Source organism: Aspergillus affinis (assembly GCF_023601865.1).
Source record: "Aspergillus affinis strain CMG 70 chromosome Unknown NODE_153_length_74943_cov_92_658323, whole genome shotgun sequence".
Lineage (NCBI taxonomy): Eukaryota > Fungi > Ascomycota > Eurotiomycetes > Eurotiales > Aspergillaceae > Aspergillus > Aspergillus affinis.
The window spans coordinates 18,676-46,419 of record NW_026515934.1 but is presented as its reverse complement, the minus strand read 5'-3'; the positions used below and the strand labels follow the sequence as shown (position 1 = coordinate 46,419).

Below are 27,744 nucleotides of genomic sequence, written 5' to 3'. Positions count from 1 at the left end.
GGCTCGGTTTGGGGGGTTGGATTTGGTGGATAAGCGTTTTCTACCCGTCGGCGTGTTGACTATGATTAAGGAGAAGAAGGTCAAGTGGCAGATGGTGCTCTGATTGATCATTGAGTGTTTTCTTTTCGTCTCATTGGTACTTTGTTTCGAATCATGCCATTCATACTTTTGTTTTCTGCCTCTGTCGAATTAACCTTCCTGCACGACATCCATAATACTTATATCACTCAGTAAACCCCAATCCCTAGAGCTTTGGCGTCTCTTGCTCAGCGGTCGTAACCTTCGGCGAGCTCGCCAAACTACTCCCTTCTTCCTGCGGTTCTTTTTGTTTCCTTAACGCCCTAAGTACCCGGCTGTTAGCTCACCATTCTGACCCTGAATCCAAGTATTATACATACTTCTGTGCATTCTCCCTATGATGCAAAGTCCTTGTGGCCAACGCTGTCGCAATCATGATCGTTGATATAATTGTGACAGCGATATAACCCTTGCGGTACTGCGGTGCATCGACCTGCTGCCACACGACCTGCGGTAACCAAGCCTGGAACACGTAGGCCATTTCGTTCATGCTTCCGACTACGAGCGCTCGTTCTTCGTTGTCGTCGGAGCAGATCTCGTGCGCCCATCTAAAAAAGGAATTAATGGTTTGGTCTGCTGGAGAATGGGAATTCTTTCAAGGGAGGGAATGTTGGAATGCTAGGGAAGGGAAATGGGAGATAGGGAGACGTACGCCATGCAGAGCCCACTTAGGCCGAATCCTGCACCGCACATTATAAAGCACGCCCATCTCCAGCCTTCAGGGATGTCCCAGATTGCAAGAGAGATGTAACATATTAGGTTCACGGCCTGGACAAAGGGTTAGCTGTTGCTTTTGCCAAGTGTCATATTGGGAAGGTACGTACACCGCCGAATAGAATAGGGGGCCAGCGTCTGCCACCTAGAACGGAGTCGGATGTCCCTATTGCGTTGCATTAGTAAGTTTCTATAAAATAGAAGGAGAAGCAAGATAGCGTACAGGCATATATCAGTGTAGTGACAACCTGCACGGCACTCGTTGTGGTTGGATAGGCGTTGATCTGCCCAACCGAGTACTTGGGGTCTTTGGAGGCTTTGAGATACCTATCATATTGTCAGTTATTTCTCACATTCTTTCGCGTCGACGATGTTTCTCAATAATAGATATACTCACTGTTGAAAAATCGGCTGTCCACCTGCGCCACCATTATTGAAGGCCCTGCACGCACACCCGCATTAGCCCGCATCCAATGTTACCGAATAATTAAAGAAAACTCACATATACAACAGGGTCAGCACATAAATATGCCACGATGTAAAGATCTTCTTCACTTTTGCCTTGGTATAAGGCTCTCGAGATTTCCGCCCTTCCAATTGCATTCGTTTCTGCGAGAGTGCAATCTCATCCTTGCTCAGATACCACGGGTTACTGATCTCAGGGACATCCGGGAGTACGAAGAATCCGCTCAAAGCGACAGGGATGGAGATGATTCCGTCGACTATGAATAACCTATTCCGTCATTCAATGAATCTTGTGTTAGCGATAACATAATCAAACGGTTTTGCGCTAGAAAGTGAGGGTGTGTTTACCATTGCCATCCACGGAACCCTCCTTTTCCTTCCAGGTTATACACTGCTGCCATGAGATACCCCGAGAACATACTTGCCATCCCACTGCTGGTGTGGAAGATACACGATCGCTTCGCGAGCTCGTCTTTGCGGTACCAGCATCCGATTATGTATTGCATGCCCGGGTAGAAGGTACTTTCCGCCAGTCCTGCGCGTGAGATTTAGCTGCTGCGACCATCCTAGGCTAGTTGAAGACAGGTCTGGTTCATACCAACGAAGAACCGAAGAACGTAGAATTGCGTCGCAGTGTTACATCTTGACATGGAAAATGTGAGGACTGTCCATAGAAGCTTTTGGATCCTGGGTCAGTTCATCGCACATGCATACCGAGACCAGGAAAGGTGAAGTCGAAGAATACATACTTCCATAGCCGGAATCCAATACCGAGGTCTGATTCGAGTGAGGATGATGTTGCTGGGTATTTCCCCAAGAACATAGCCAACTGTCCAGCAGGTCTGCATGTAATTGAGCTCGTTGCCGTAGAGGCTCAGGTCCTCTTTCCTGATTTGCTGTTAGCTGATCGATGGCTTTGCATTAGTGCTGATAGCAAACTGAAGGATACCTACATTCCCGATACGAAAGCATTGTTGATGTTTATTTGGTCCAGATATTTGATGAAATACCCTGTTTTGACGTTAATTCGCTGAATTCAACGCACTTGTAGTAGAAGCAGCATACCTAACGAAGCAAACGTCAAAATAGCCGTGTCCAACTTGAACAACAACCTTCTCTCCTCGGGCGATTTATCAAACGTGTCCCAAATGTAACTGACCCATTTCCTCTTTGGGGATTTCTGAACAACGTCGATGGACGCATCAACGGCGCGTTCCTCCGTCGCGGCTGCTGATGGTGCCATTTCCCTTGCGTTTGCAAATCCTTTCTCCTATCCAAAGACGGGACGACGGAATTACAGAAAGGTTGCAAAAATGGTGATCAGATAACGATATGCTCACGCAAACCCAATCTAGCAGACCGTCATATATATACCAAACCCCCGGGGAGGACAATATTATCTAAGATGTTTATAAAGCGGCAAAAAAAGTCCCCTATCATGTTTGTCATGCAGGTAGATAACATGAAATCAGAAACTGACAGGACATAGGGCGGGGATACCCCCATTCACCATAATAGCGGTGTTCACGCAATCCCGCATCCTCATGATCCAGACACATTTTGCAGGGTTGCGGGGAGGAAGGAAGGGGAGAGTGGATCAGAAAATGCAGATCTGTTGATTGGATTCATGGGCGATGTATCATGTCGGTCTCGCCGGATCTGTCTGGTGGGAGGGATGCCAGACGCAAGGGTTATGCTTTAGCCGAGACTTGAAGTATCCTATGTTGTCGATTGGTAATTGGTAATCTGGCGATTAGATTGAGTTCGAGTAGAGAGACAGGCTACATTTGACTTGGAACAAGCGAAGAGAGATGTTCCCGGTGGGAGGTGTCGCAACCGTGGCGACGGAGCTCGCCATAGACCAGTTGAATGATGTGCCCGTGGCATTGGATCCATGCGCTTGCTTGATAGCTTAAATCGCGTTTTAGCGCTGAGCCAAGCCTTAAAACGAGCGATATATGCATGGCTGCTGATTTCGTGCTTGAGAGTTTCGGGAAATCTACGGCATCTTGAACGAGTCTATAATCTTTATAACATTGGCAGTCGGTTGAGTGCTGACTCTTGACTTGGCCCGACGACGTATGGCGTCCGGCATCTTCTCTATGGTGTCATCTACACTAAAATGAAACACCGCTAACTACAGACCTCTAGCACCGGAAGCTCTCCGATCCCGCTATCTCGTCTTTCCGCGGTCCCTTGGAAAAGGTTTTTGATCCGTTCTCGCTGCGCGGCTTTGGCCTCATGCCAGATCGGCGTGTGTCCTTCAATTATCGGAAGTCCCTGACTTTCCCGATTACGGTTGACCCAGCCTAGGATGTCCTCGACGTAAAACTCCTCGATGTCCTTTAACGAGTGGAATTTTCTGCCGGCTCCGATGCGCTGCACGCGCTCGGTGTATTCGGTTCTCATGTCTGCCTCTGTTGGTAGTTGCGCGATGCCGGATAGAACTGCCGTCACGACGATCGCTTGGAATTCAAACAATGTGAACGTCGCGGTATAATATGGAATTCCGATGAATATCAGCGTTGGGTCGGGGATGTAAAAGATGTCTTTGTGCAAATTGTGTACTTGTGTTCCGTCTGTGACTAGAATTCGGTCGTCGGCCTTCTCCGGGGATATTTCGTCGTTGTGATATTCGGGTAGGAAGGGGAGGGTGATGTGATAGCCGGTTGCGATGATGATGCCGTCGAGTCCGCAAAGTCTCTGTCCTGACTTGAGATGTGCTACGATGGGCATAGAATCGTTGTCCGATATCTCCTGGTCGTCATCCTGTATCTCAAAGTGTGACACCTCGCTGATTCGGACTCCGTTTTCAGGAAGCATGGTCGGAGAGAGATCGAACTCGCCATTTCGAGTGCTCTGATAGACGTTCTTGGAAACGCTTCCAATCTCTCGCGATATGTCGACCGAAGATACACCTCCACCAATGAGTAAAATATTCTGTATCGAAATTGATGAGTCGGTCTGAACTGTCAACAGTCGCTGGGTAAAGCTTACCTTATCCTTAAACTCATCCGGCTTCCTATATCCCTTGGAATGTATGATCCGCGATGGCCATTTCGACTTGGCCTCCGACAAACCGGCTATATCGGGCACCCGGGCAGCATGATAATGTCCCGACGCGACAATCACCGAGTCAAACGTCTACCCCCGTCGAATATCAGCGATTATTCTCTCCGTCGGTAAAATGCCAGTACATACCGAGATCTGTTCCACCTCCTCAACCCTTCCAGGCTGGCCATATTCACGCAGACTCGACCACGTCACAGACCATGTCTCTCCCTCCTTCGAGATGTTTTTCACCCGCGCCCCGTAGGTCGTCACATCATGGACACCTGCCTTTCTGGCTGTATCTTGGATATACGCTTGCATTACCGTATGGCTGACGAAATCTGGGGTTCCCTCGGGCCAAGCATTGAGTTTGACTCGCATCAACGGAGTGGAGACGTTATTCTTGAGTCCTTCGTAGCACGGGCTGGACATTGTCAGTTTCCGTTCCTGAGCGAGTTGAACAAAGCTACCTACCCCGGAGGAGCATGTTCCAAGACTATTTTGGTTTCATCATCGTTAGACCGTTTGCCCGTTCTCTCAGCCTCCGAAGGCTTCATAGATGGATACTCGGGTTCGAGTGGTCGCCGTTCGTCGTAGAGCCTGAATAAAATATCAGCCAACTTCCATGTCAAGACGGCGAAAAATGTTAAAAAGTGCATCAACATACCACACACCACCAGGAGCCTTATTCCTCTCAAAAATTGTGACGTCCAGGCCCGCAGCCAAAAGGTGACCTGCCGAGACGACGCCACTAATTCCGGCGCCGATCACGGCCACTCGTCGGATCTTCTCATTGCTTCCGGCCATGATGCAGGTATTATTTTGTGGTGCTGGAAGCTCGTGCGGCACAGTAGACACAATGACCTGGCGTTTACCATTTAAGGGGAGAGAGTGTTCAAACTAGCATGGCTCATCCCAAGGTTCGACGGTGTTGCGCGTAGCCAGGCACGTTATGGCAGACCGAAGTGATGTAATTCCGACGCTCCATAACACCGAGTCGAAGGCCCATCATGTCAGGCAATGCGATATCCACATGGAGCTCGGACGATGGAGCGTTAATCGAGCCGATAGAAAGAAACAGCCAATGTGGTGTCAAGATGGGAGGGTGTTTTATGAATTATAAATCATTTGGCTGGAGACGCCATCGTATCCTGGCATGGTGATATTCGAAACACGAGTCCCCCCGCCTCTGAGGAACCGAGATCTGCGCCCGGAGTGGACGGAGATAAGAGGTAGACGGAGGGGATTGAGGGGTTGTTGAGCATATCAGAGTCAATTGTGGTTGTGCGAGGCAATGAAGCTCCAGGAGTGGGAGGCTCAAGGCGCAATGGGGGGTGGTGATGATGTGATCGAATCCTGCATCGGAAGCCGTGAAAGAGGAGGTGCGTTCATTCCCAGTGCTGCAATCATTAGAAATCACAATTCGAGCATTGGATAGAAGATGATGGAGAATATAAAGTGGAGATGATGAAGCTTGGACCGTAATGTAGTGAGACTGGTTAGACCCGTTCTTCGATAGTCATTTCTGATATCTTCGTTAATAGAGAACCTAGCCATGGCCCCAGCTCCTATTGACCCACGCATTGTCGACGTCGCGCCGCCCCGGAAGGATACTCTAGCTCTACCTTCGGCGGCTCGAGAACGTCTGGAAAAGTCTGGGGTTGATCTCTCTGCTGGCTATCCGTATCGCCCTTCTCGTCCGCTCTACCTGGACGACGTCTACAATATCCGCAACGAAGACCGCGAACATGTGGATCCGGGTTCTCGAGCTGATCCCGAAAAGAAGGCCTTGCTCTCGGCAGCCAAGGAGGTGATCCATCTAACAAGGCATATTGGAACAGAGATTGTCGGCCTCCAGCTCAAGGACCTTACCGACAAGCAAAATGACGAACTAGGTCTACTGATCGCCGAGCGGAGCGTGGTCTTCTTCCGAGACCAAGACATCTCTCCCCAACAGCAGAAGGATCTGGGCGAATGGTTTGGAGAGGTCGAGGTGCACGTAAGTCGATTGCTCTGTCCCATTCAAGTTCCTTGCATTGAACAATCCGCACAGCCTCAAGTCCCGCAAGTACCCGGGGTTCCCGGCGTTAGCGTCCTCTGGCCAGCCCTCATGGCCAGCGAGGGTGTGGCGCCGGGCTTCCGTCGCCCTGGAGGCGCTTCTCGCTGGCACACAGATCTGGTTCATGAGCGCCAACCCGCCGGGGTCACCCATTTGCACAATGACACCATCCCCACCGTCGGCGGAGACACCCTCTGGGCCAGCGGGTACGCTGCATACGAGAAACTGTCCCCGGCCTTCCGCAAGATCATCGACGGACGGACTGCTATCTACCGGTCTGCGCATCCTTACCTGGACCGCAGTAACCCCGAGGCAGGGCCCAAATACGTAGAGCGAGAGCATCCGCTTGTTCGCGTTCATCCGACGACCGGCTGGAAGGCTCTCTGGGTTAACCGGGCCATGACCGATCGGATTGTCGGCTTGGATAAAGCGGAGAGCGATGTCATTCTGGGATATCTTTATGATGTGTACGAAAAGAATGTCGACATCCAAGTCCGGTTCCGCTGGAGTCCAAGGACCAGTGCTCTTTGGGATAACAGGTTAGTCTATGTTGACCCTATCAATGCGGCCGTATCCACGGTATTGACAGAGTACAGAATCACGATCCATAATGCCAGCTGGGATTACGAAGGCTCAGAGCCAAGGCATGGAACAAGAGTGACGTCCCTGGCTGAGAAGCCATTCTTTGATCCTAATGCGCCAACTCGCCGAGAAGGGCTAGGCCTGCTGGGCAAGGACGAGATAGAGGAATTGGCTAAGCAATGATCGCTCATGAACACTGTTTTTACGTGAATATGACACTCGTCCATCTTATCTTCACTTGCCTGATCCACTGCTCTTTGAGTGACCATCGTAGTCAAAGAATGGGCAATTCAGCTCAAATCCAAAGAGACTGGATGATTAGCACTGCACGTAGCCAAGAATCAGACGAGCAAACGACTTAGTCCCATGCTTTCGACTACTAAGTCTGGAATTTAGTAGATATCAAAGATATGTGACCGATCGCAGCCCATTACTCGGAATGTTGCGAGCCGATTTCGGAAGGCATTCTGGGACAATGGTCCGCACGATCAGTGTGGCACGGTAGATAGTGCTCTAAGCAAAGATAATGGTCGACCTCTCCCTGTCGTACTCCGTGCGATGTTCGACCTAAAAGTCGACGGTGCCGGGATTTTAGGTATCCGAATGAATTTCTCTAGGCATATCAAGTTGTTATTGCAACCAGAAATCGAAGGAATCTACTTGCGTCGCAGTATGTATATCCAATGAAACACCTCTGGCGTGTGCACGAACGCCGAAGTCTCGCCCTGCGGCGCCTTCACCGGCGTACGAGACACCAGGTCCCAATAGTCCGCCAAATGCCCCAAATTATCGAAGCGCATCGTCGAATAAGACAGCGTAGCCCACGTAGCACCCGGACGCGTTAACGGCACCAGATGCAATCCCAGCAGCTCGACCGGGGACATTATCGTCTCGCCGTTATGCTCTATAATGCGCCGGACGGTCGGACAGATATCGGCCGGGGCTGTGTCCGGCGAGAAATGAGGCGATGGGCCGGTCGCAATCGCATCACTGGTGCTTTTTTCTAGGATGATATCGAACGGTCCGAGGGGAGAAAGACGCGACATGTCGTCCCACGACCGCAGGTCTGCGCGTAGCCAGTGCATAGCGCACGACACATCCTCCTTGCTCTCTCTCTCGAGGCCCAGGCGGACTGCTTCGGCGGAAAAGTCGACGTTCTGTACGACACGGAGACATTCGTGTTAGTGAGGCTGTTCAGTTGCAAAAAGGGGAAGACGGGGGGAATGCGCGCACCACAATGCCATTACCCAGCCAACGACGCTCCGTGAAGGCGTCCCGAAGTTTGACCCCGAGCTGTGATATCCCCGGTCCCAAATGTAACACGCGAGGCGTCACGTCAACCGCGAAAGACGACCGGCTCTCCAGGTCGGACACCACGGCGTCGACGAGCGACTCGCCCGGATTTAGCCATTCACCGACATCTCGGCCGGTCGCAAACTTGTGATCCCAGAACTGCACGTCGTCATAGTCGGCAGTACCAGCAAGTTTGGCGTGGGTTCTCCCATTTGACGGGGTGGCCATCTTTCGAAGTTCGACGCGAGGCTTTGCAAAGAATTCACGATCATTGACGTCAGCTGACCTCGTTCCGCTTAGTCAGGGGTGGCACGTGTCTAGCAGGAGAACAAAACAAAAACAGGGATCTTCTAGGCCAAGATGGGTTGATTTTCTTTGCGTAGATAGTGATTCAGATTTCAAGAGCTGTCATTAGAATAGTAGTCCTTAACAGCTTGTTTGATTATGTTTTGGAGGCATGATGTTATCGCTTGGTTTTGCCGTGTGAAATGATATATAAATCCCGACGGACTCCAGATGCCTACCAAAGAGATTTTGGAACCATGCCAACTGAAAATAGATACAATTTGGACAATTAAAACATTTGAATATCTTTGGGCTTACTTAAAAAGCGAGAGACGGCCTTTCAAGTACAAAGTACTCCAAATATTTGGCTGTAATAGCAATGGAAGTTAATATGAAGGGCAGTACTGTTGACATTGATATTAATATATGACTTTAGCCTGAATCCTTGACAAGACGTGAACTTCGGTCGATATTATGAGGAAGACAAAACTCCTTAAGGTTTTATTGATGCAGGAGAATTACTGGGAGGCATCTACTTTGTTCCGTCCTCCCCCGTAAGAATCAGGCCCAATAGGAAAAGTGAGCCCTAATCGCAGAATGATCATAGACACATAAGAACCAAAATGGCAAAAGTTCTTGCCCCAGATCAAAATGCGTTAGGAGTAATAACTGGTCCGATTCAGCGAAGCTGGCTTGGTTACTTTCGAAGGAAACAAGGATACACTGCGATATAAGACATATTCTGAACTCTACGTTCAACCTAGATTGCAAGGCCCCAAGATGAAATTGTGGCAAGTTCCATATAACGTCCTACGTAATTGATCGTCGAAAAACCCACGACTGTATACTCAGATGGTCAAGAAAGACAGAATGGTCGATCATGCCAGGGCGCGTTACTCGACGACCTGTCGACCGACCGGCCGACGCTCAAGATCACCACGCAACGAGCCAACGAGCACCGCCATGTCAGACAAAGGAGGGAGGGAAAGTCCCATACAGGAGACTAAGCAGTGACAACGCCATCCGCCGACGATCCGAATCCAGCCCGACCATCTCACCCATCAGGCTGCTGGATTTGACGAAAGGAAGGAAGTCTATTCGCAGAGACGCATCCAATCGCTGGCGCTGTACCCCAGCTCCAGACCGATTCTGCAGCAGAACCTGACAACCACAACACGCCACCTCCAATCATGACCTCGTCCAGTCGAGTCGAGCCAACCGTCGAGTCTGGCGCTGTACAGCTCGTTTCATTCATTCATTTGATACCTCGCAGCGCTATGTCTCGTGACTACCCCGCATCCAGATGGTATATAAACCCTGGTCTGCTGGTGTCACCTTCAGGAGGTCTTGTCTTCAATTATCGAGAGTATTGCTATCGTGATACTCATCATCATCATCATATTACTGAATCTACTTGACTCTGAACTTCTGTGATCTCTACCATCCGCAAACATGTCTGCACCACAAGCCCTACAGAGCCTGTCTACCCTGGGATCCTCTGTAGGCCAATACGGGAGACAACAACTGTCGACTTTGAGAAACCGAATCTTCAAGACAGGTAGGACTCCTGTATCCTTCCCAGTCTGTCCGTTCGATCTAACGAGGAGGGGAAAAAGACAAGTCTCGACGCAGGGCACAGATCATTCAAGGCTCGATCATGGCACACCGTCCCGTGTGGCTCACTGCAGGAGGGGCCGCCTATACCACCGCGGGCGCAGTATACCTTACACTACACTATATGCGTCGACTCAGATAGGTTTATCGATAAGGGTGACGGATATCTCCAGATAGGACGGAGATGATATAGCGGAGGGATGATTCCTAGACGGACGCCTCGTATTTTCCTTTGTTTACTGCACACGGACTTATGACTTGGGGGGGAGAGGTTTGGTTTTATTTTGGACGGATGAATCAGATTCACATTCAGATTCACATTCAAGCCACAGGATGGCCGGGAGAAACGGAGTTTTGATCATGTTTTTATTTTTCGTGTTTATTTCAAATTTTACCACTGTGAAGATACTGTAACTGGCGAATCGAAATGATGTAGTATCGACCAGATCGAGAGAAATAAGCAGGGGAGGAGGGGAAGCGGGCGAAGTCAGGGGTGAGTGAGACTCGTGACCTCATCATGGATGTAAATGAAATACAAAGAAACAGGGATGTTCCCTTTCAAACCCAATCAACGTCAAACCAACCTGCGTCCATCAGGCCACATCTCCTGCGTCAGTGGCATCACCCGTCTCCTTAACTGTCGACAATAAGGTCCAGGGATCCATACAGAGCGGAGACGCCGTTATGGGCTGATATCACCACTTTTCGATCGTCGATATTAAAAGATATCTCTCCCAAATCGCTTATTTACTTCCTGCTACCGGGTCCAGGACTTCCAACCCCACTGTGAAGCTTCTCGTAGACACTAAACCACGGAGGGACTTTACCCCAGATCCACCGTGGCGGCCGTCCTCCCCATCCAGAGTGGTACGTATCCATCGGGCCTGGTGGTGGGGGACGATTGGCTGTCAACGAGGTGGCTTGCAGATTGACTGGCAACCCCGCTCGTATAGAACCAATGGGCGGTGCAAGAATGTCACACTGCAGGATACCCCGGATGCTTGGCAACCCCGCACAATCCTTTCGGGCCTTTAGGGGGGTGGGAATAGGGGGTGGAGGGGTGGAGGGATGGGACTAGGTAACTTCTCCGTATATGGAGGTAGATAAGAGGTTATACGGTGTAAGTACTTTTTACCATAGCACTAGCAGTATGGTGATTTGTTTTGGTGGCAACATGATAGGATTCTTCGAATTAGATGGATCCCACTAGTACCGTGGAAACACGGAATTGTCTCCATGCAGGCCTTGCAGGGATGGCCGGGGTTGAGCCCTACATGTTACCCGTCACATACCTATCTGCATGGCCAGCGTCATACGGTCGATCACAACTTCAACAGGAGAATCAAGCAGCGGAGTTTCTTATTCGTTCCCATCTCGGCCTCCACGGTGTCGAGGGTGGCCAAGATGGAATCAAAGAGTTGGTTGAGAACATCAAGCGTGTGCCCAAGGCTCCCCGCCGTCTTCATCTCCTCGAGGATGAACAGCTTAGTCTCTTCTGTGACCTCGTCCCGTTGTCCCTCCTTGCCAAAGATGGGCAATCGACGAAGAACCCCTGCATTCGAGCTCTGCTGCAGCAGGTGGATGAGCGGGAAGGAGAACTTCCCCTCTGACAGATCATCGCAGAATCCTTTCTTGGCGGTATACTGATCGGCTGTTAGTACTGACTATGCTGGGACCAGGTGGTGATATCATACCTCTTCCGACGCTAGATTCTGATAGTCATCGCGAATTTGATAGTACCTTCCTATCAGTGTGATCAGATGCCTGAGGTTATCATTGGACTGAGCTCCAGCATCAATCTGCATGAGCTGCAATGCCAAACGGAAGAACCCGCCTGTTTTGTGGTCTATCATGACTAGATATTCGCTGACCGTTGGGCAACTCCTGTGAAATGTCTAGTTTAGGTCCATGCCTTGGCCTAAGGTGAGAATCTCAAGCTCATCTGGAAAAATTAGCAGAACGACCCATACCATGAAGAAAAATACTCACTTAATATAACGCTCAGACATCCAGGCCGCAAATTCCTTTCTACCAAAGCCGTCGCCGTCCCGAACAGATACGTCGCCGAGTTGACAGTCTGACTGAGTCCATATTTTACGTGTGCAGCTGGCAAACCCCGCCGTAGATGAGAGCCGTCCTCGATATCGTCGAGCCTGTCCGAGATTTAGCTTTCTGCATGGTAGGGATCCAGGGTAAACCTACATGAGCGAAGAGGTGAAAAGCATTGTCATGATCTCCTTGATCACGGCAAGAGAGGTGTCGGATATTAGAAACCATGGCCTCAGAGTTTGAAGAAACTTCGCGAGAGTGTTCTTCCCGGGAAGAGATTTCGTGTAGATGTAGGGGTTTGTACAATTCTGGAGCCATCAGTGTTAGGCCGGTAGAGGGGAAACTGTGGGAGACATACATCTTCGGCGTCAGATTTTCGGAATGGTGCAAGGATATCATAGCTGGCTGTCGCCTGAATATTGCCGTTTTCATTGCCCTCATCACGCTGCTGATTCTGCGCGTGCTGCGACCACGGACACGTGCAAGAATCCCCATCTAGCGATAGATACTCGTTGGATTCAACAAGGGCAGCTGGAGGTGCGTATCCGTTCAACCTCAACAACGGTCCAGCCGGTTTAGCGATCATTCGAGCTCGAGATTCCTTCGAATGCATTGGTTCGTCAACATGGTAACCCTCTGACTGCGCCTGCCAAAAGTTACTGCCACCGATCGAGAGAATAAACAGTCCCATGTATGAACTGAGGTTCTCCGATTTAGGCTCAGGGGAATCTTCCCACTACTTATACCCGTCTATTAGCTTCTTCTCGGCGGCTAAGGTTTCAGCCTTCACGATTTCCTTCGCCTTGTCTTCCTCGTAACCATAATTTCTCATGAGAAGTGCAACCGCGTTATGGATATGATGGACGGTTCCATTCGCCACATGGCTGTGATACTCCCTCTCAAAGCCGTAGTAGTCATTGGAGAGCGCCGTGCTGAGGTATCCGTACTCCAAGAGCTGGGAGATGGAGCTTCGCTCTTCGTCGGGGATACGGTAACCATGGAAGAGCATAGCTATATCAAATCCGATCCTACAGTGAATTCGACGATTATACCCATGATTAACTCGACCCCGCGTGATGAGAAAGAGAAAGGAACCCACTTCGCCCCAGCCCTGTCCATTCGGACCCTTTTAAATCTTTCAAACGTCATCCCAATATCTGGCCTCACTGGTTGAGCAATGATGGCAGCCATCAGTGCTTTGAGAAACGGTTCCTTGAGATCCGGCCGGCTTTTGATAACGGGGTTTAGGAACATCTCGGCTAACTTGCCATTTCCATCCGAGCAATTATTGGGAGTCGTGTCCAGTTTCCAGAAGCTGAGGATCGAAAGTAGCAGGTCATCGAAGATTTTCTCTTGCTGGGTAAATTGATTAGCTTGTCATGCTCCAGAGAGGTGACGTTGACACTTACAGCCTCATAATCGAGGACACCAATCGCGTCTAAGCTAATTAGCATCTCTCAATGAGAGTTTGAAAACGAGGAACCAACCATCCAGACCTAGCAAGAGATCTAGAAACGGCGCAAGAAGGTGTAAATCTTCAGGCGAAAGCTCCGGCATGCCCCATTTGAGAAGATGGTCTTGCTTGGTTATGGCGGGTTGATCGAGAGCTCCAGACCTATTCTTGCTTCGGAGTTGCGCGAACTCCGCAACCTTATCATGCTCGACGCCGTAATGCTCATCGCCGAGAGTGGATTCTCGATAAGGCAGGATATTGAAGTAGCGAGGCGGTCGAGGCGCAGCTGGATCAGGAAGCCTGGAGTACTGGAAACGGAAACTAGGTAGAATTGACATGTTAGGATGGGACGAGGACGGGCAGTAGAATTAGATGAAGATTTTGAAGCCTGGTATTGACGCTCTTCAGGATACGAGGGAGCATTTAAGACGTTCTGGTGTTTACTGATAGGTGAGAAAACGCTACGTTTAGTCCGACATAAGGTTGCCACTAGTGCCAAAATTATTGGCCCAACTCACCTTTCAGCTGAGCTTTGCTTATTGTTTGGTATTTGTACATTACGCATTTGCGAGGCCCACAATCGTAGGCTAGATATGATAAATCATATAAGTTATGTGTCAAACGCCAGAAATGCCACATTTCCCTTATCCTTGCGCTCACAAACGAAAAGGCAATCAAACCATTTGCTCTGATTCTTCCGAGAACGCATCTTCCAATAACTCTCGGAGCCCTCGAAACTGCACGTCCGAGAAAAATCGTTTCCTCTGCTCTTGAACCCTATCCATCGGAACAGCACTCGCACCCTTGACATTCCATTCATCCATATACGCAACCCCCCGCTCAGCCGGCCCCAGGGTTTCCTCATTGCGCAGCGTTTCGAGGATACTCTCCTTAGTCTTCTCCTTCACCTCGAACTTCCTTCCATAGAACTCCTCTGCGATTCGGATCGCTTCATTCCACGTCCCAATCTGTCCAACCACATAGATGTGCTTCTCCCAGCTTCCCTGTGGCGCATTTCGAAGCTTAACCAGAGCACGAGCAACGTCCCGAGCGGACGTCCATCCAATCGGCTCTTCACCTGTTCCTAGTCTCGTTGCTGTGAAGGTATCGAGATCGAGGGGCCACACGCTAGGAAGGGGCTTCATATACGATCGGACTTTAGATGTATCAAGTTCCCTCGGCAGCGTGGCCGGTTTCGCAACTTCCGTGGGTCTCCGAGTAGCCGGTTTATAAGGAACAACAGTCGGATCGACTTTGTTGCCCTGGACAATGTAGTCCATGAACCAGCCACCGTTGACAAACGTCCATTCCACATCTTTCTCGTCAGCGATCGTTTCGCGAAACACGCGATGGGTGGAGTCATAGAATCTCGGAAGACCGGGGAAACGATCAATATCGCCACCATAGTCGGAGGGGACGAAGCGCTTGCAAGTTTCGCTGTTCCGACAGGCCGTCAACATGGCCTCGTGTGCGGTATTGTAGAATGCTGGGTCATTGGAGTGGAGGAACGAGAAGAGGGCAGTAGCTTGGGTTTGGTTCAAGATGGATTGAATAGACGGAGCCGAGTAATCGGTGACATGGAGCGAGATGTGAGGGTTGGATGTGAACCATGGTCGGTTAGATAGTGAGCGAGTCAGAACTCCTATTTGGGGAGGATTGGAAGGGTTCGAGGCAATGAGTTCTTCAATTAGGTATTTGGCGACGTCGCTGGCGCCGGCGATGACGATGCTTTGCGTTGGGGTGGACATTGTTAGGATGGGTGGGATTAAATCAATTGCGTGTTTATAGGAAAGAAGATTGATTGTTATGGGAGAGATATAGACTTGAATGTTGTACTCTTTATATACTTGACAGGAGTATATTTACCACAGTTTACTAGTGAACTAACTAACGGAGAGTTACTTAGTTAAAGGAGTTCAGTTCCTCCGATCGGAGACTTTCCCGCCCTATCGCCGTGCTTATCTCCGCGAAGGATTCTATCTATACTATTAGCAGTGGTCCCATCTTGGCAGAGATCCTCGCACATTTCCGTGAATAAACAGTTACCATGTCCGATTTCCCTCTCGCCGCCGCCACATCAGCTGCAGTGGAGCAGTCGTCAAGGTGAAATAATCGTGCGCCCCCTCCAGGAATGCCTCTTTGCTCTGCCCGGGAGCCAGGCTAACATCGTACCGGCTCAACAATTGAGCCGTGACACATCGCAGCTCCATAAGAGCGAGTCGCTTTCCGACACATGAGTATGCCCCTATGGAGGCTCAACGTCAGTAAATGTTCGAAATCTCCGATCGAGGGAATATACCAGAGTTAAAAGGTATGAAAACGGATCTATTCTTGACCAACTGCAGCTCAGTGGTCCAACGGCTGGGAAGAAACTCTGTGGGACGCTCAAAGTTGCGCTCATCTGGAAATTTCAATCAATAAGAATAGAACATGAACAGCTGCCCGGAAAAGAAGTCTTGCCTCTGAACACAATGTGATGTGGGATCTGCACATTGACATTCCCCGGTATATAGGTATCGCCAATTTTCAGTCCCTCGGGGGGAGTTTGGCGTTGCGTGCCTGATGGCAGTACCGGATGCAGCCTCAGGGTCTCGTTAATGACAGCATCGAGGAGATCTAATTGCGTTAGATTCTGATGCGAGAAATCTTCTAGCTTATCCAGGTCGAATTGTAGCTGTTTCTTTAAGTCTGGCTCCGTCGCAAGGTGAAAGAAGATGTTTGTCAAGGTAGCGGCCGTGGTGTCACTGAAAGTAATCAATTAATCACTTCATTTCTGAAATTTCTTTTGTAGATGAAGTTCCTCGTACCTTCCAGCCACAACGATTAAGAAGGCATCAGTACGAAGGTTGAGAGTATCCTGCTTGGTCTTGGGACCATTCCGATAGCTTTCCAGTAACCATGAGAATACATCAGGGCTCTCTGGCTCATTCTGTGATACTGTTAACGGGAAGCCGTTATGACAGCTATGGTTTTACTTACATCCATTCGATCTTTAACCTTCGCATCAACCCCAGCCCAGAATCTCAAATTTTCTCTATTGAGTATGGGAGTTGACACAAAGAACGGGAACAACCATACTAGGTGCCCTAGGAGCCCTACACTTTTCATAGTAGCGTGAAGTGAGTTCAAGAAGAAGGTATCCCCGCTGTTTAGCAGCATACCGAACGACTTGCCAAAGGAGAGATCCCCCATCACATCAAACGCGTAATAATTGCACCACTTGGCCATATCGATACTGGTGTCAACGTGCTGTTCAATGACATCGACCAATTGATTGGCATATTTGACAACGCGGGATTCGTAAAGGCGCAGAGCTGGAAACCAAAATCCAGGTGAATTAGGAACTCGAAGGGGAATAGAAAATGAGGGTTCTTACATTTATCATTCAATCCTCTGTCCCATACTTTCTTACGACGTGCATGTATTTTTTTGTCTCGCTCAAGCTGCAAGGAAATTCGATCCCCAAAAATCCCATACCACGGTCCCTTGGAGACCGGTGTCTGCGGGCCATGAAGAGCAACGATAGCTTCCGGGTCTGTAATAGAAAGTTCCGTTGGGCCTTATGCTCAGTTAGCAAAATTGAGCACGGCAATCACAACCAAGAAAAACTATATACCTAGTCGCACGTAGTCACCGAACCTCTTATGTAGCTTTTCTGTCTCTGTATAAAATTGCATCTTCTTGCCAGCGAGAAGTGTGGCATAGAGGTTCGATATCTTGGCAAAAAAAGGGCCCGGGAAATGTTTCAGTCGATGCAGGAAAACGCGATAGAATAACATGCTCGCATATACTCCCAGGATATGCCAGAAAACAGTGTAACCGACCCACTGGCACGGCAGGGAAAGCCCGAATCCTTCGCCCCACTTGGGTGCGAAAGCGAATATAGTCAACAGCACATAGGTGAATAGAATCGACGGTGCCTTTTCGTCCCACTCCCCATGTCGATAAAGGAGGACATGGGTGCCAATGCCGGTGGCTGCTCCCACCAGGGAGGGGGTATAGGAAGGCATAAACACCCTGGCAAGCCACTGGAAGTTAGGTATGTGCTATGGATGGTCCGGTGCTGGGTTGCCTCCGCGCTGATCGAAAATTGTTAAGACAACTTGGTTTTTTGTTTGAATCAAAGGTTTTGGTTCAAGTGGTGAATCTGAGAAAGAAGAAATCCTCAATAATGTTACATGCTATTGAGGGGTAGGCTTGGCAATATGTACCCTGGTGATCCACACGTCTATAAAATAACTAATCAGATTTTGTCCAGTAACGTAGGTAACCGGACAACGAAGCGGCGTGACAACGGGCCGGCGCGGCACCTCGCCACTTATCTTAAACTTCAACGTTTTATTCAAACAACGCATTTCAACACTGCAAAAATCGCTATGGAGGCCTTATCTCGAGATGAGCGTTTAGAGCATGCAAGTTAGGCCTTTAATAAAGGCCTTGGATGTCAAGATAAGCACCTTGAAAGATCGGTTGAATTGAATGGAGTCAAATCTCGCAACGAAAGGGAAGCGAATAATCGCAAGCTTTCCAACAACGAGGAATCAGTATTGAAGCGAAAGATCCTTGATATGGACTCTCGTGGACACCCTCTTACTATTGCAAAGGTCCGTTATCTCGCAGAATGCCTCCTTCGGGCCAACTTGAAGCCATTCGAATCGCCTGAATCCTCCGAACTTGCTTTTATCAGTGAGCGCTGGGTCCGCCGCTTCATCAACCGCCACGAGGCTGAAATCAAGTCAAAATACTCAAAACGTTACGATTATCAACGAGCGAAATGCGAAGACCCCAAACTTATAATGCGTTGGTTCGAATTAGTGCAGAATACCATACAAAAATATGGGATTCTTGAATAGGATGCTTATAATATGGATGAGACGGGTTTTCAAATGGGCGTTGCTTCAACTGCAAGGGTCGTATGCGGCGCAGAATCGCGAGAATCGAATGCTCGAGCGATTCAACCCGGTAATCGCGAATGGGTCACTTCAATCGTCACGATCAGTGCAGCAGGATACGTTCTACCGCCGCAGATCATCTTCGCCGGAAAGCTTCATCAAGAGAAGTGGTTTGAAGCTATTCCGAATGACTGGCGGGTCAGCGTGAGCGAGAACGGTTGGACTACTGATAAACTCGGTTTTGAATGGCTTCAATTCTTTGACGAATATACGGCTTCCAAAACGATCGGCCAATATCGCCTTTTAATCCTCGATGGCCACGGATCCCATTCAACAATTGAATTCGATCAATTTTGCAAGAAACAAGCATCATTCCTCTCTACATGCCTCCGCGTTCATTTCATAAACTTCAACCTCTTGATGTAGTGTGTTTTGCACCTCTAAAGAAGCTCTACGGCCAGAGGATCAATGCGGCGGTACAGGGAGGCATTCAATCGATCGATAAGAAGGCTTTTATATCGCATTATAAAATCGTCCACCCACGGGCCTTCTCTACAGCGAATAAAAAGAAATCTTTCGCTTCAACAGGCCTTTTTCCGTACAAACCACAAAGGGTCATTTGAAACCTCAAATTGTGCGTTTCAACACCTACACCACCTTCGACTTTATCTTCAAATCATTCGTTTTACCTCAGAAAAACGCCTATGAACCTCTACCAATTGAATCATCAACGCGAAGAGAATCAAGCTCTGCAAGAATCGAGTTTATCGTCGCTTCTAGCGGAACAAACGCATGAAAAGGTGTATAAAGCGGCCGAAATCGAGACTAAGGGGATGGAATGCAGGGGGGCACCGTTATCCCCATGAATGTATGTCATTTCTAGGATCAAGGTACATAGCATGCTCACAATGTCCATTCTATTTAATTCCTATCTTCAGTGCTCAGCTGGCATAAGCTTCCTCGATCTCTCTTCTATATAGACTCTTCGAAGCACTTCGCTGCGGATAGCCCTTCACCCCCCTCGGCAGCGGTCTGTCGGGACTGACGAAGATGACCCCATTCCTCAAGGTGCACCCCTTGACCGGCGAGAAAGCGTTCGCCTGCTCTATCCACCCAGATATCTCAGTCAGCCATGTCTCCCTTTTTTCCTGACTGCCCACCCCCTCCCCATCCTGAAGAACCCGATCTTCCAGCTCCACCAACACTGGCATCCCACCACCCCTCTCCTCGCAGACAACCGCCCCCTTGATAGCCGCACATGACTCCAAAACAACCTCCATATCTCGAGGAATGAAATGCCCTACACTATCCGACTCCGTCCAATCGTCCGTCCGGCCACAATACCGCCATAAACCCGCCTTCCGCGGATCCGGATGTCTTCGAAAGAGATCCTTCATCGGATACTCGTGCATAGCGGGAAACATGTAAAAGGCACTCTGTCCTATATTTTTCTCGTCTCTTAGAATGACCAGCTCGTGAAGACCGTGTCCCACGGGCCGGAATTCAAACGGTGCTACTTCGTCGAATTTCAGATATGCCCAGTCCTCGGGATCGGAGGTGACGTGGATGGGGAAGACATTGGCTTCTGAGGACCCGTAGACGTAGGTGATGGGGACGTATCGGCTAAGGACAGGCCCGATGTCTAGTGGACATGGGGCGCCGACGACGACGAGATGCGAGAGGTCGCGGAGACGGTTGAGGTAGGACGGGTTGGCGCATGTCTCGCGGAGGTATTTCGGACTCACGATCACGGATCGGACGTCGCCGTGTTGGATGGTGCCGTCGAGGACGTCTGCTGTGACGGGCCCGACGCTGGAAATCGGTAGAACAACGGTGAGATTGTAAACTAGGTTAATGCCCAGAAGCGTGTAGAAGCTCGCTGCGATGGTCATGGGCGCAAGATACGCGACACGCTGGTCTCGCCAGTGCCGGAAATTCACCGATCCCGGGTCTTCGGCGCATAAATACATGAGAGCTTGTTGATTCATTGTGGCATGTGTCATGAAGATGGGCTTGGCGGTCCCGGTGGTCGCTGAGGTGTGGATTGCTGCAAAGGGAGTTTGGAGCACTTCACCTAGGGTCCTGTTGTAGGGGTATACCAGGACAGGGACGTCTGAGTCTGACAGCCAGAAGTCGAGAGTTGGCGCCATGATAGGTTTCATGTGTGGCTGGGCAGAAAGAATGGATTTCGCCTTAGGAAATCCGGGAGCAGGATGCAGAAGATATTGACAGTTCGTCTTCTCGATAAGAGATATATGTGTGTCCAAGCCTGCTGCCGGATGACATGTTAAAGTCTGTTATTGCATGTTAGTCTGGATTGCCGAGACAGCTCAACCCAGAGGGACGGGGACAGTAAACAAACAATATATCCTGTCTTCACAGCCGCCACTGCTAACACCATGTATGACAGGTCCTGCGGCGCAACATAATGCAATGCCTCAAAGCTCGAGCTTCGCGAACCGAGGGTCTCGACGATCCACCAGGCGGCGCGATTCACGGCACGCGCGAACTCACCATAGGAGACGTCACGGTATCCCGCACTCACATCATGGCTATCGCATGGGATTGACACCAGAGGCTGGTGCGGGTGTAGATCAGCGAGCTCATCGAGGAGTGCTGGTATGGGAGTAGTGCGGCAAGAGTGTTGGAAGTGTTCTGCGACTGAAGGCTTCATGTTAGGCTATGTTGAATTGGGGATCTACGAGGCAGAGAGAAGAAGCTATAGAATAATTACTATCTGGAAGAGACCTCGAAAACCGACATCGGCATTAAGGTCCACCAGTATAGACGCTTGCCAACTGTTTGGCGCTCAATGTGATGGAACGCCTGTGTTGTATATATTGTACTGTACTGTGCAATACATACGACTATCTGTTCGGGTAAGGTACTGTACATATATCGCGGGTAACACACTGAAACGATACGTGCCGGGGTGGTCCCGGCGTGGGGGCGGACAGTCACAGGATGCAAGAACCCTAATGCCTCTGCATTCCCATGCGTCGATCCGAAGGAAGACGTGGCTAAAGGGATGATGTGATATCAGGAACGCCATTGCCCGCAAAAAATATATATTATTGGTCTATCATGAACATACAGCTTAGACAACATGTACTCAGTAACTAGTCATACAGCCGGCCCCAAACTATCCTTCTATGGCACCATCCCTTCGGAGAATCCCCCTATCTCAAGCCCGTTCAGGGATCGGTTATGGATCGCCCCACAGGCTGACTCCCCACTTGAACGTCGTTCTTTACCCATATCTTTCCTAACGGAATCTCATTTCGATCCGTCTCGCCGGTCTCGCAGGACACGCCCGTTTCGAGGCTTGGCAGATACCGGTGGCCACCAGAAGGAAGGGTTTCGAAACCTCGCTTGGGTCCGTAAGCCCGGTAGGATTCCGAGACCGCTGAGGCACTGGTGGCGCCGGCGGAGAGGTTGAGCTTGTGGAGGGCCCATCGCAAAAGAGGGCGCATGGTCGGTAGGCAGGCCGATATAACTCCGAGAGAGACCTCAAGGGAGGTCCAGATCACGGTGCCGTTCATAGCCCCTGGAAGAACGTGAGTGGGGATATCTTAGACTGGAAATGTGGGGTGAGACGCATACAGGTGAAATCAGGTTCGTCGACCCTGAATTGCTCGTAGAGCCGGACGCAGCTACATATGACGACGCTAGAGGTGACAGGTCAGCGGTGCCGGCGGCTATATAAGAAAAGAACTCGTACAATGATCCCAACAAGAAAATGAATGACAACGAGACCTTCTGCGGCCTGGTGGTCTGCAAAGCCCAGACCATTCGAATGGGCATGGCAAGGATAAGGACATCGGTTACGATGTTGGGGACCGCATTTCCAATGTAGAACCTCTTTGTGCTGACGCACTTGGGGTTGATAGCCTTATCCCAAAATCCATGGATAGGCTTGCAGGAGAAAATGGAGATCAACACCACCGCAATCCACCACGCAAAGACCACTGCTCCGATAACATATACGGCTACTCGGAACTGTCGCACAGAGAATATCCGTTTGTAGTAGGCGAGAATCGATGTCTTGATGAACAGGATAGACGTGGCGTAGATCAATTGGTAAGAGTAGAGGCACTAGTAAGCAAACATGAGCGTATATCTCGGATAGCTAGCGTGATTGAGTCAAACCTGGAGGTACTTTGGAACGTTTTCGAGGGGTACGATCTCAACATGCAGTCCAGAACCCAGCTGAACCACTGAGGAAGAAGGCAATTGTTAGTGGCGCAGTGATATAGAAGTTGGTCACTATCACATACTGATCATAGATAGAGCAAAGCATCCAAGCGTGAAAATCTATCGTTTTCCATGGTCAGTCAATCACGAACCCTCTCTAACCGCACGAGTCAGATCTCACCAAGCCGACGACACATAGGTAATCGTCTAGCCCAAATCGCATCTTCATCAGACCCCGAGACCAGAACCGCAAGACTAACGCCATTACAGCCAAGGCCGCAAAGGGGATGAGAATACCCCGCGTCTTGCCTTGCTGACTCTCAGTGAGGTCAACGCCGGCAGTAGGTGTGGAAGCCATGGTTGCCTGGCTCACATCTAGAAACGGGAGACAAAATCCAGTGTCTAGGAGGCCGAGTACATATTCAATGAGCTGACGGCAACACCACTTGTTTTTATTTACCGTTCAGGGGATCACGGCTGGGGCGGATTATTGGCAGGCCAAATAGGGTTGGCGGATACCTGCTGCATTGCGGCTAATAGAGTAAAGTTTCCATGGATGGCAATAATGTCAGACCCCAAATCATGCTACATGATGTCCAACCCCCCTCGTTTGAGAAAGCCGGAGGGTAAGTAGCGACCGTGTCTAAATCCAGATAGAATCCAAGCCATCGGGGGAACAGGGAACTCGTGGCCCATGAGAGCGGCAAAATGCAACCTCGGTTTAGCGTCTGATACTCACCAATCAACCGATGGGCCGTGTCACACTGCTTTCCACGAGATGCAGAGCTAAAGAATCTTGGCCGGTGGCCCTATGCGCAATTTCAGCTGAAATCCGATAATCTTGTTCCTTGCTGGGATCGTGAGACTGGACGGACAGGCCGCCGATACAACTACGCCGCAGGTCTGGTAGGTCTAGGACCAGGCAGGGAAGACATTGGCGAATACTATATTTTCACGTGCACTCATAGGTGAAATCTAGCCTATCCCAGTGGGTAGTGGCGGAATTTGAATGCACCTGGAGAGAATCGAGGTCGAGGGACCTGTATTAGAAACCACCGGGAGGGAGCTAGCTGTTGTGGCTGCTGTACAGTACTCTGCAGGCTTCAGGGGGATCCTGAATATTGATTCATGGATTGCCTAATCAAGTCCTCCGTAACCCGTTTCCCAAACATTTTGCCAGCGCAGTCTTAATAACTCTGGGAAGTCCATGACTGTGTCTAGACGGGGAACTAAATTCTGACGTTGCAGGAGACTAGCAGCCTTAGCGCGTCTTAGGGCATCCCAAGCGTTATCACCACTGAAGTGCCCAATGGACAAAGGACCACGAGTGGCGACAGTGACCATATCTTTTTTTCATGGAAGGTGCATTACAGCAATGACAAGGTTTTCAATAGTTTCACAAATTTTGGTTGTGTTGAAAATAATAGATCGCCAGTCTATTTGGAGTAGAATCAATCTCGCTCCGGCCTCCGCTATCGTCGTAAGGATCAATAAACCCCGGGAGCTCCAAGAAGTATTTAACTGATCTTTTCGGGGCCGGCGTAGTGGGGAACAGCGCTATTTTAGACCAGGCAACTGGTTTCAGAGCCAGAGCCGTCTAGACTCTGAACCGGCACATTCTCTAAGTAGAGTGGCAAGTCTCGACATGATTGGGGTAGTATGGTAATATACGCAGGGATAGGATCTAGTGTAATTCCGTTACAACACATAGTCGCGTATCTGAATGTATCGCTCGTGCTTCTATCATATCAATGGGTTGTCAGGATCGAGCGATAGCCGCTTCTTGTGAAGTGACACATCACCGTGTGTGATCTTTGGGATTGATCTCCACAACTCGTTGGCGGCTCCAGAGAAATGACTGGTGCCAGGTGCAATGCGGATACCGTAAGAAATACGATTTCTTCCGGACCAATGTGTGAAAGACGGATCATTAGTATGGCAGTGCAGGTCCAATTGTATCAAGAAGATGTGATGTAAATCTCGATCACGTAGGGTGCTTAACGGCTGGCCCCAAAGCTAGTATGCCGGTGAATCGGGGCAGAGGATATGTGTTGGCGAAGCTTTCCCACCAGTATCGCCGTTGTTGATCTACGTGCCCCGAGTGTAATAATATCTGACACCTTTTTTTTCTATTTAAGTGTGACCGTCGCGAGAGAACACAGGAGTTTCATTGTAGCTGTCAGCAAGTCAGAGCAAATTAAAGTTTGAAAACATTCACTATGTCGACACCTCCTCCGGAAGATGGATACACTTTACGACGAAACTATATGTCGTCGATGCGGTAGTTCTCATTGCACTGAGCCAATTGAATATATCTCGCACGGTAGCTGACAATCTCTCTAGATTAAATGCACAACACTACCTCTGGAAAGACGCCGTCGGTTCGAACCTGCATCCAGCAATTCCCGTGCCGAACAAGGGCAAAGATGTGCGGATTGCAGATATAGGAACGGGAACTGGGTATGGTTTAATTAAACAACCTAGTCGTTCATCTCCGCTCTTGCATCCGGTACTAACGAGTTAGAATATGGATGACAGACATCAGTCGAGAATATCCCGCCGCCGAAATCGACGGCTTCGATGTCTCCTTCGATCAGTGTCCCCAAGCGCAGTGGCTTCCCAAGAATACCTCTCTTCGGTATCTTGACCTTTACCAGTCTCTACCTGATGATCTTCATGGAGTCTATGATATTATTCACCTGCGACTGTTTCTCGTGGTCATTCGAGACGATGATCCCGTACCTGTGTTGAGGAACCTGGTTAAAATGCTAAGTTAGTCTGTTCATTTCCATGCCTACAACGTGTGGATACTGAGAACTCTACGCAAAGAACCGGGCGGCTGGATTCAATGGGCAGACCATAACCTCGATTCATGGACGGTCGAAACCATCGCACCGGATGTGCCTAGCCCAGCGATGGAAAAAATGCGGGACATGATGGTGAATACCGGACTGGGCCGGTACGCTCGACACTGCCCATTCCCCACCCATAGTGCCTTGGCTAATACCGAAGACTGATGTGATTTCCAGCTGGGTCCCACGACTTCACGATACTTTCAGCGAACAAGGCTTAATTGACGTCCGAAAAGACTTCTATCCGATTGCGCCTCACAGCAGGTTATATTGGAGCCAGCTGCAATTAAATTCCAACGAGGAGTACAGCTATCTGGGCATGGATAACAGCACGCAGGACGCCGTCGGACCGCAGTATCGCAATTTAATTGCACAAGCGGCCGAGGAAGGGCGTAACGGGGCGGCGTTTAATTTCACGCTCGAAGTCACAATCGGAAGGAAAGCCGCGTAATACACTAGAGTAAGGTATGGTAATTTGATCGAATGTAACACAAATCTGGTATTTAAATGGATTAGTTACCGAGTCAGATAGAGTCATGATAGGAAGCCTCATTTCATCCACTTTGGGGGAAGGAGCGAGTCAGAAACAAGACCTCTGATACGCAAGGCTGGGGGCCGGAGAGTTAAGAATAGTTTGCTCCCTGGCTTCCTCTGCCAGCGCTGATCCTAATGGTGAATGTTCAAGCATTTTGAAACTACAAGTAAATCCTCCTCGTATCCAAAATGACAACACAAGAAGAAATCCTGCAGTTGGCTCTGCGCATGGAACAAGCCCCAGAGACTGTTAAAGCAGGGTCAATTGATGGTGCTACTCACGGGCGACTACTCGCTGCGGCTCGTCAGCTCGTCGCAGCGTTGGAGACGCCTGAGACTGAACTAATGAACATTGCGAAAGCGGTAAGAGAGAAACCTTGATCGAGATGTTACTATTTAGTACTGATAGGGAATATCAGCCTGTAGCAAACGCGGTCTTGCGAACGGCATTCGAAATCAATCTGTTCGATCAGTTCGACAAAGGAGAGACGACAGCGAGTGGGCTCGCAAGTCGAACCGGAGTTGATACCTTACTACTTGGTGAGTTGAAACCACGCTGACGAATATTGTGAGCGACCTAACTGTATAGTCCGTATCTTGCGAACGCTGGTATCACTGGGGATATTTGTCGAACCGGAACCAGAAACATACGCTCACAGCGTACGCTCCAAGAAGCTAACCAATGCAAAAATCCGGGCCGTCGTCCGAGGAATGTTTGCAGCCCCAATCTCGAGTTTCAGAATCATTGCTAAAAATAAAATTAGGGCCGAAACGGCAATGACAATGACCTCACTTCCAGGGTATCTGTCGTCTATCAAATACGAGAATCCTGCAGATCATCAGCCGGCCCTATTTGGATACGCAAAGGGCACAGACAAGACGATGTATGAGTGGCTAGAAAGTCAGCCAGATCAGCGAAGGATCTTTGCAGAATTCCAAGCCGCTTCGTCTGAGATTTCACATCATCGCTTGAAACCCTTCTTGAAGGAGGTGCTGTCAGAGATTCCCGCAGGATTTCAAGGCGCATTTGTTGATGTAGGTGGAGGAAAAGGGGTTACGTTGCGTGAGGTCTGTCAGGAATTATTCCCTCCAGTGGAAGGTCGAGTTGTCCTGCAGGATTTGCCCAATGTTGTCAAGGGGGTTGGAATCCAGGATGTAGTGGAGGCTATGCCGTATAGCTTTTTGGATCCACAGCCGGTAAAAGGTATGTCATTTTTTCTCTTTTTTCTGAGTACACATTAACACTGTGTTCACAGAGGCAGCAATTTACTTCTTTCGCCATATCCTTCATAATTGGTCCGATACCGTGTGCCTGACGATTCTCAAGAATACGATTTCAGCTATGGCACCCACATCGCGAATTATTATAGTTGATATGATGATACCAATCCAAGACCCATCACAGTACATATCTTTCATTGACATCAGCATGATGGCTTTTGGAGGAATGGAACGCACCGAGGCTCAGTGGCGGAGATTACTTGAATTAGCTGGACTGAAGGTTACAAAGGTTGAGCCCATGGATCCGTCGTCGACAATTTCGGACTATATCATCGAGGCAGTGCTGATTTAGTTTATCTGGTGGCTTGGCTGAAGAAGTACCAGCAGTATCTCGTCAATACAGATAGA

General features: G+C 49.5%; 11 protein-coding genes across 11 annotated transcripts; 4 read left to right on the top strand and 7 right to left on the bottom strand.

Moving 5' to 3' along the window:
* Positions 1 to 244: 244 nt before the first annotated feature.
* On the bottom strand, positions 245 to 5,115 carry KD926_002514 (putative FAD dependent oxidoreductase; the record flags this gene model as incomplete). Its single annotated transcript, XM_053094201.1, has 17 exons — positions 245 to 341; positions 399 to 626; positions 731 to 846; positions 903 to 958; positions 1,016 to 1,119; positions 1,190 to 1,234; positions 1,295 to 1,525; positions 1,606 to 1,792; positions 1,856 to 1,934; positions 2,007 to 2,145; positions 2,211 to 2,268; positions 2,323 to 2,527; positions 3,403 to 4,197; positions 4,255 to 4,401; positions 4,459 to 4,732; positions 4,783 to 4,908; positions 4,976 to 5,115. 17 exons carry the CDS (start codon positions 5,113 to 5,115, stop codon positions 245 to 247), a joined length of 3,027 nt encoding a protein of 1,008 aa, XP_052951016.1.
* A 487-nt stretch (positions 5,116 to 5,602) lies between these two features.
* Positions 5,603 to 7,132, top strand: KD926_002513 (TauD/TfdA dioxygenase family protein; the record flags this gene model as incomplete). The annotated part of the gene is made up of 4 exons (XM_053094200.1): positions 5,603 to 5,690; positions 5,853 to 6,307; positions 6,362 to 6,906; positions 6,964 to 7,132. The coding sequence occupies 4 exons, from the start codon at positions 5,603 to 5,605 to the stop codon at positions 7,130 to 7,132; spliced, it is 1,257 nt and encodes a 418-aa protein (XP_052951015.1).
* Positions 7,133 to 7,605: 473 nt separating this feature from the next.
* On the bottom strand, positions 7,606 to 8,470 carry KD926_002512 (uncharacterized protein; the record flags this gene model as incomplete). Its single annotated transcript, XM_053094199.1, has 2 exons — positions 7,606 to 8,106; positions 8,183 to 8,470. The coding sequence occupies 2 exons, from the start codon at positions 8,468 to 8,470 to the stop codon at positions 7,606 to 7,608; spliced, it is 789 nt and encodes a 262-aa protein (XP_052951014.1).
* A 2,993-nt stretch (positions 8,471 to 11,463) lies between these two features.
* Positions 11,464 to 13,981, bottom strand: KD926_002511 (uncharacterized protein; the record flags this gene model as incomplete). Its single annotated transcript, XM_053094198.1, has 9 exons — positions 11,464 to 11,784; positions 11,836 to 11,975; positions 12,131 to 12,294; positions 12,344 to 12,498; positions 12,549 to 12,888; positions 12,937 to 13,218; positions 13,290 to 13,546; positions 13,600 to 13,628; positions 13,678 to 13,981. 9 exons carry the CDS (start codon positions 13,979 to 13,981, stop codon positions 11,464 to 11,466), a joined length of 1,992 nt encoding a protein of 663 aa, XP_052951013.1.
* Positions 13,982 to 14,317: 336 nt separating this feature from the next.
* Positions 14,318 to 15,391, bottom strand: KD926_002510 (uncharacterized protein; the record flags this gene model as incomplete). Its single annotated transcript, XM_053094197.1, has 1 exon — positions 14,318 to 15,391. The coding sequence occupies one exon, from the start codon at positions 15,389 to 15,391 to the stop codon at positions 14,318 to 14,320; it is 1,074 nt and encodes a 357-aa protein (XP_052951012.1).
* Positions 15,392 to 15,685: 294 nt separating this feature from the next.
* Positions 15,686 to 17,653, bottom strand: KD926_002509 (cytochrome P450; the record flags this gene model as incomplete). Its single annotated transcript, XM_053094196.1, has 7 exons — positions 15,686 to 15,888; positions 15,943 to 16,039; positions 16,216 to 16,387; positions 16,451 to 16,572; positions 16,623 to 16,957; positions 17,020 to 17,202; positions 17,260 to 17,653. 7 exons carry the CDS (start codon positions 17,651 to 17,653, stop codon positions 15,686 to 15,688), a joined length of 1,506 nt encoding a protein of 501 aa, XP_052951011.1.
* A 558-nt stretch (positions 17,654 to 18,211) lies between these two features.
* On the top strand, positions 18,212 to 18,961 carry KD926_002508 (uncharacterized protein; the record flags this gene model as incomplete). Its single annotated transcript, XM_053094195.1, has 2 exons — positions 18,212 to 18,443; positions 18,570 to 18,961. The coding sequence occupies 2 exons, from the start codon at positions 18,212 to 18,214 to the stop codon at positions 18,959 to 18,961; spliced, it is 624 nt and encodes a 207-aa protein (XP_052951010.1).
* A 515-nt stretch (positions 18,962 to 19,476) lies between these two features.
* On the bottom strand, positions 19,477 to 21,209 carry KD926_002507 (acetyl-CoA synthetase-like protein; the record flags this gene model as incomplete). The annotated part of the gene is made up of 2 exons (XM_053094193.1): positions 19,477 to 20,829; positions 20,898 to 21,209. 2 exons carry the CDS (start codon positions 21,207 to 21,209, stop codon positions 19,477 to 19,479), a joined length of 1,665 nt encoding a protein of 554 aa, XP_052951009.1.
* Positions 21,210 to 21,729: 520 nt separating this feature from the next.
* On the bottom strand, positions 21,730 to 23,087 carry KD926_002506 (uncharacterized protein; the record flags this gene model as incomplete). The annotated part of the gene is made up of 6 exons (XM_053094192.1): positions 21,730 to 22,082; positions 22,139 to 22,203; positions 22,257 to 22,630; positions 22,685 to 22,752; positions 22,813 to 22,849; positions 22,911 to 23,087. 6 exons carry the CDS (start codon positions 23,085 to 23,087, stop codon positions 21,730 to 21,732), a joined length of 1,074 nt encoding a protein of 357 aa, XP_052951008.1.
* Positions 23,088 to 24,948: 1,861 nt separating this feature from the next.
* On the top strand, positions 24,949 to 26,032 carry KD926_002505 (class I SAM-dependent methyltransferase; the record flags this gene model as incomplete). Its single annotated transcript, XM_053094191.1, has 5 exons — positions 24,949 to 25,010; positions 25,073 to 25,189; positions 25,254 to 25,501; positions 25,559 to 25,688; positions 25,759 to 26,032. 5 exons carry the CDS (start codon positions 24,949 to 24,951, stop codon positions 26,030 to 26,032), a joined length of 831 nt encoding a protein of 276 aa, XP_052951007.1.
* Positions 26,033 to 26,304: 272 nt separating this feature from the next.
* On the top strand, positions 26,305 to 27,688 carry KD926_002504 (uncharacterized protein; the record flags this gene model as incomplete). Its single annotated transcript, XM_053094190.1, has 5 exons — positions 26,305 to 26,478; positions 26,535 to 26,655; positions 26,705 to 26,848; positions 26,915 to 27,319; positions 27,372 to 27,688. 5 exons carry the CDS (start codon positions 26,305 to 26,307, stop codon positions 27,686 to 27,688), a joined length of 1,161 nt encoding a protein of 386 aa, XP_052951006.1.
* Positions 27,689 to 27,744: the final 56 nt, after the last annotated feature.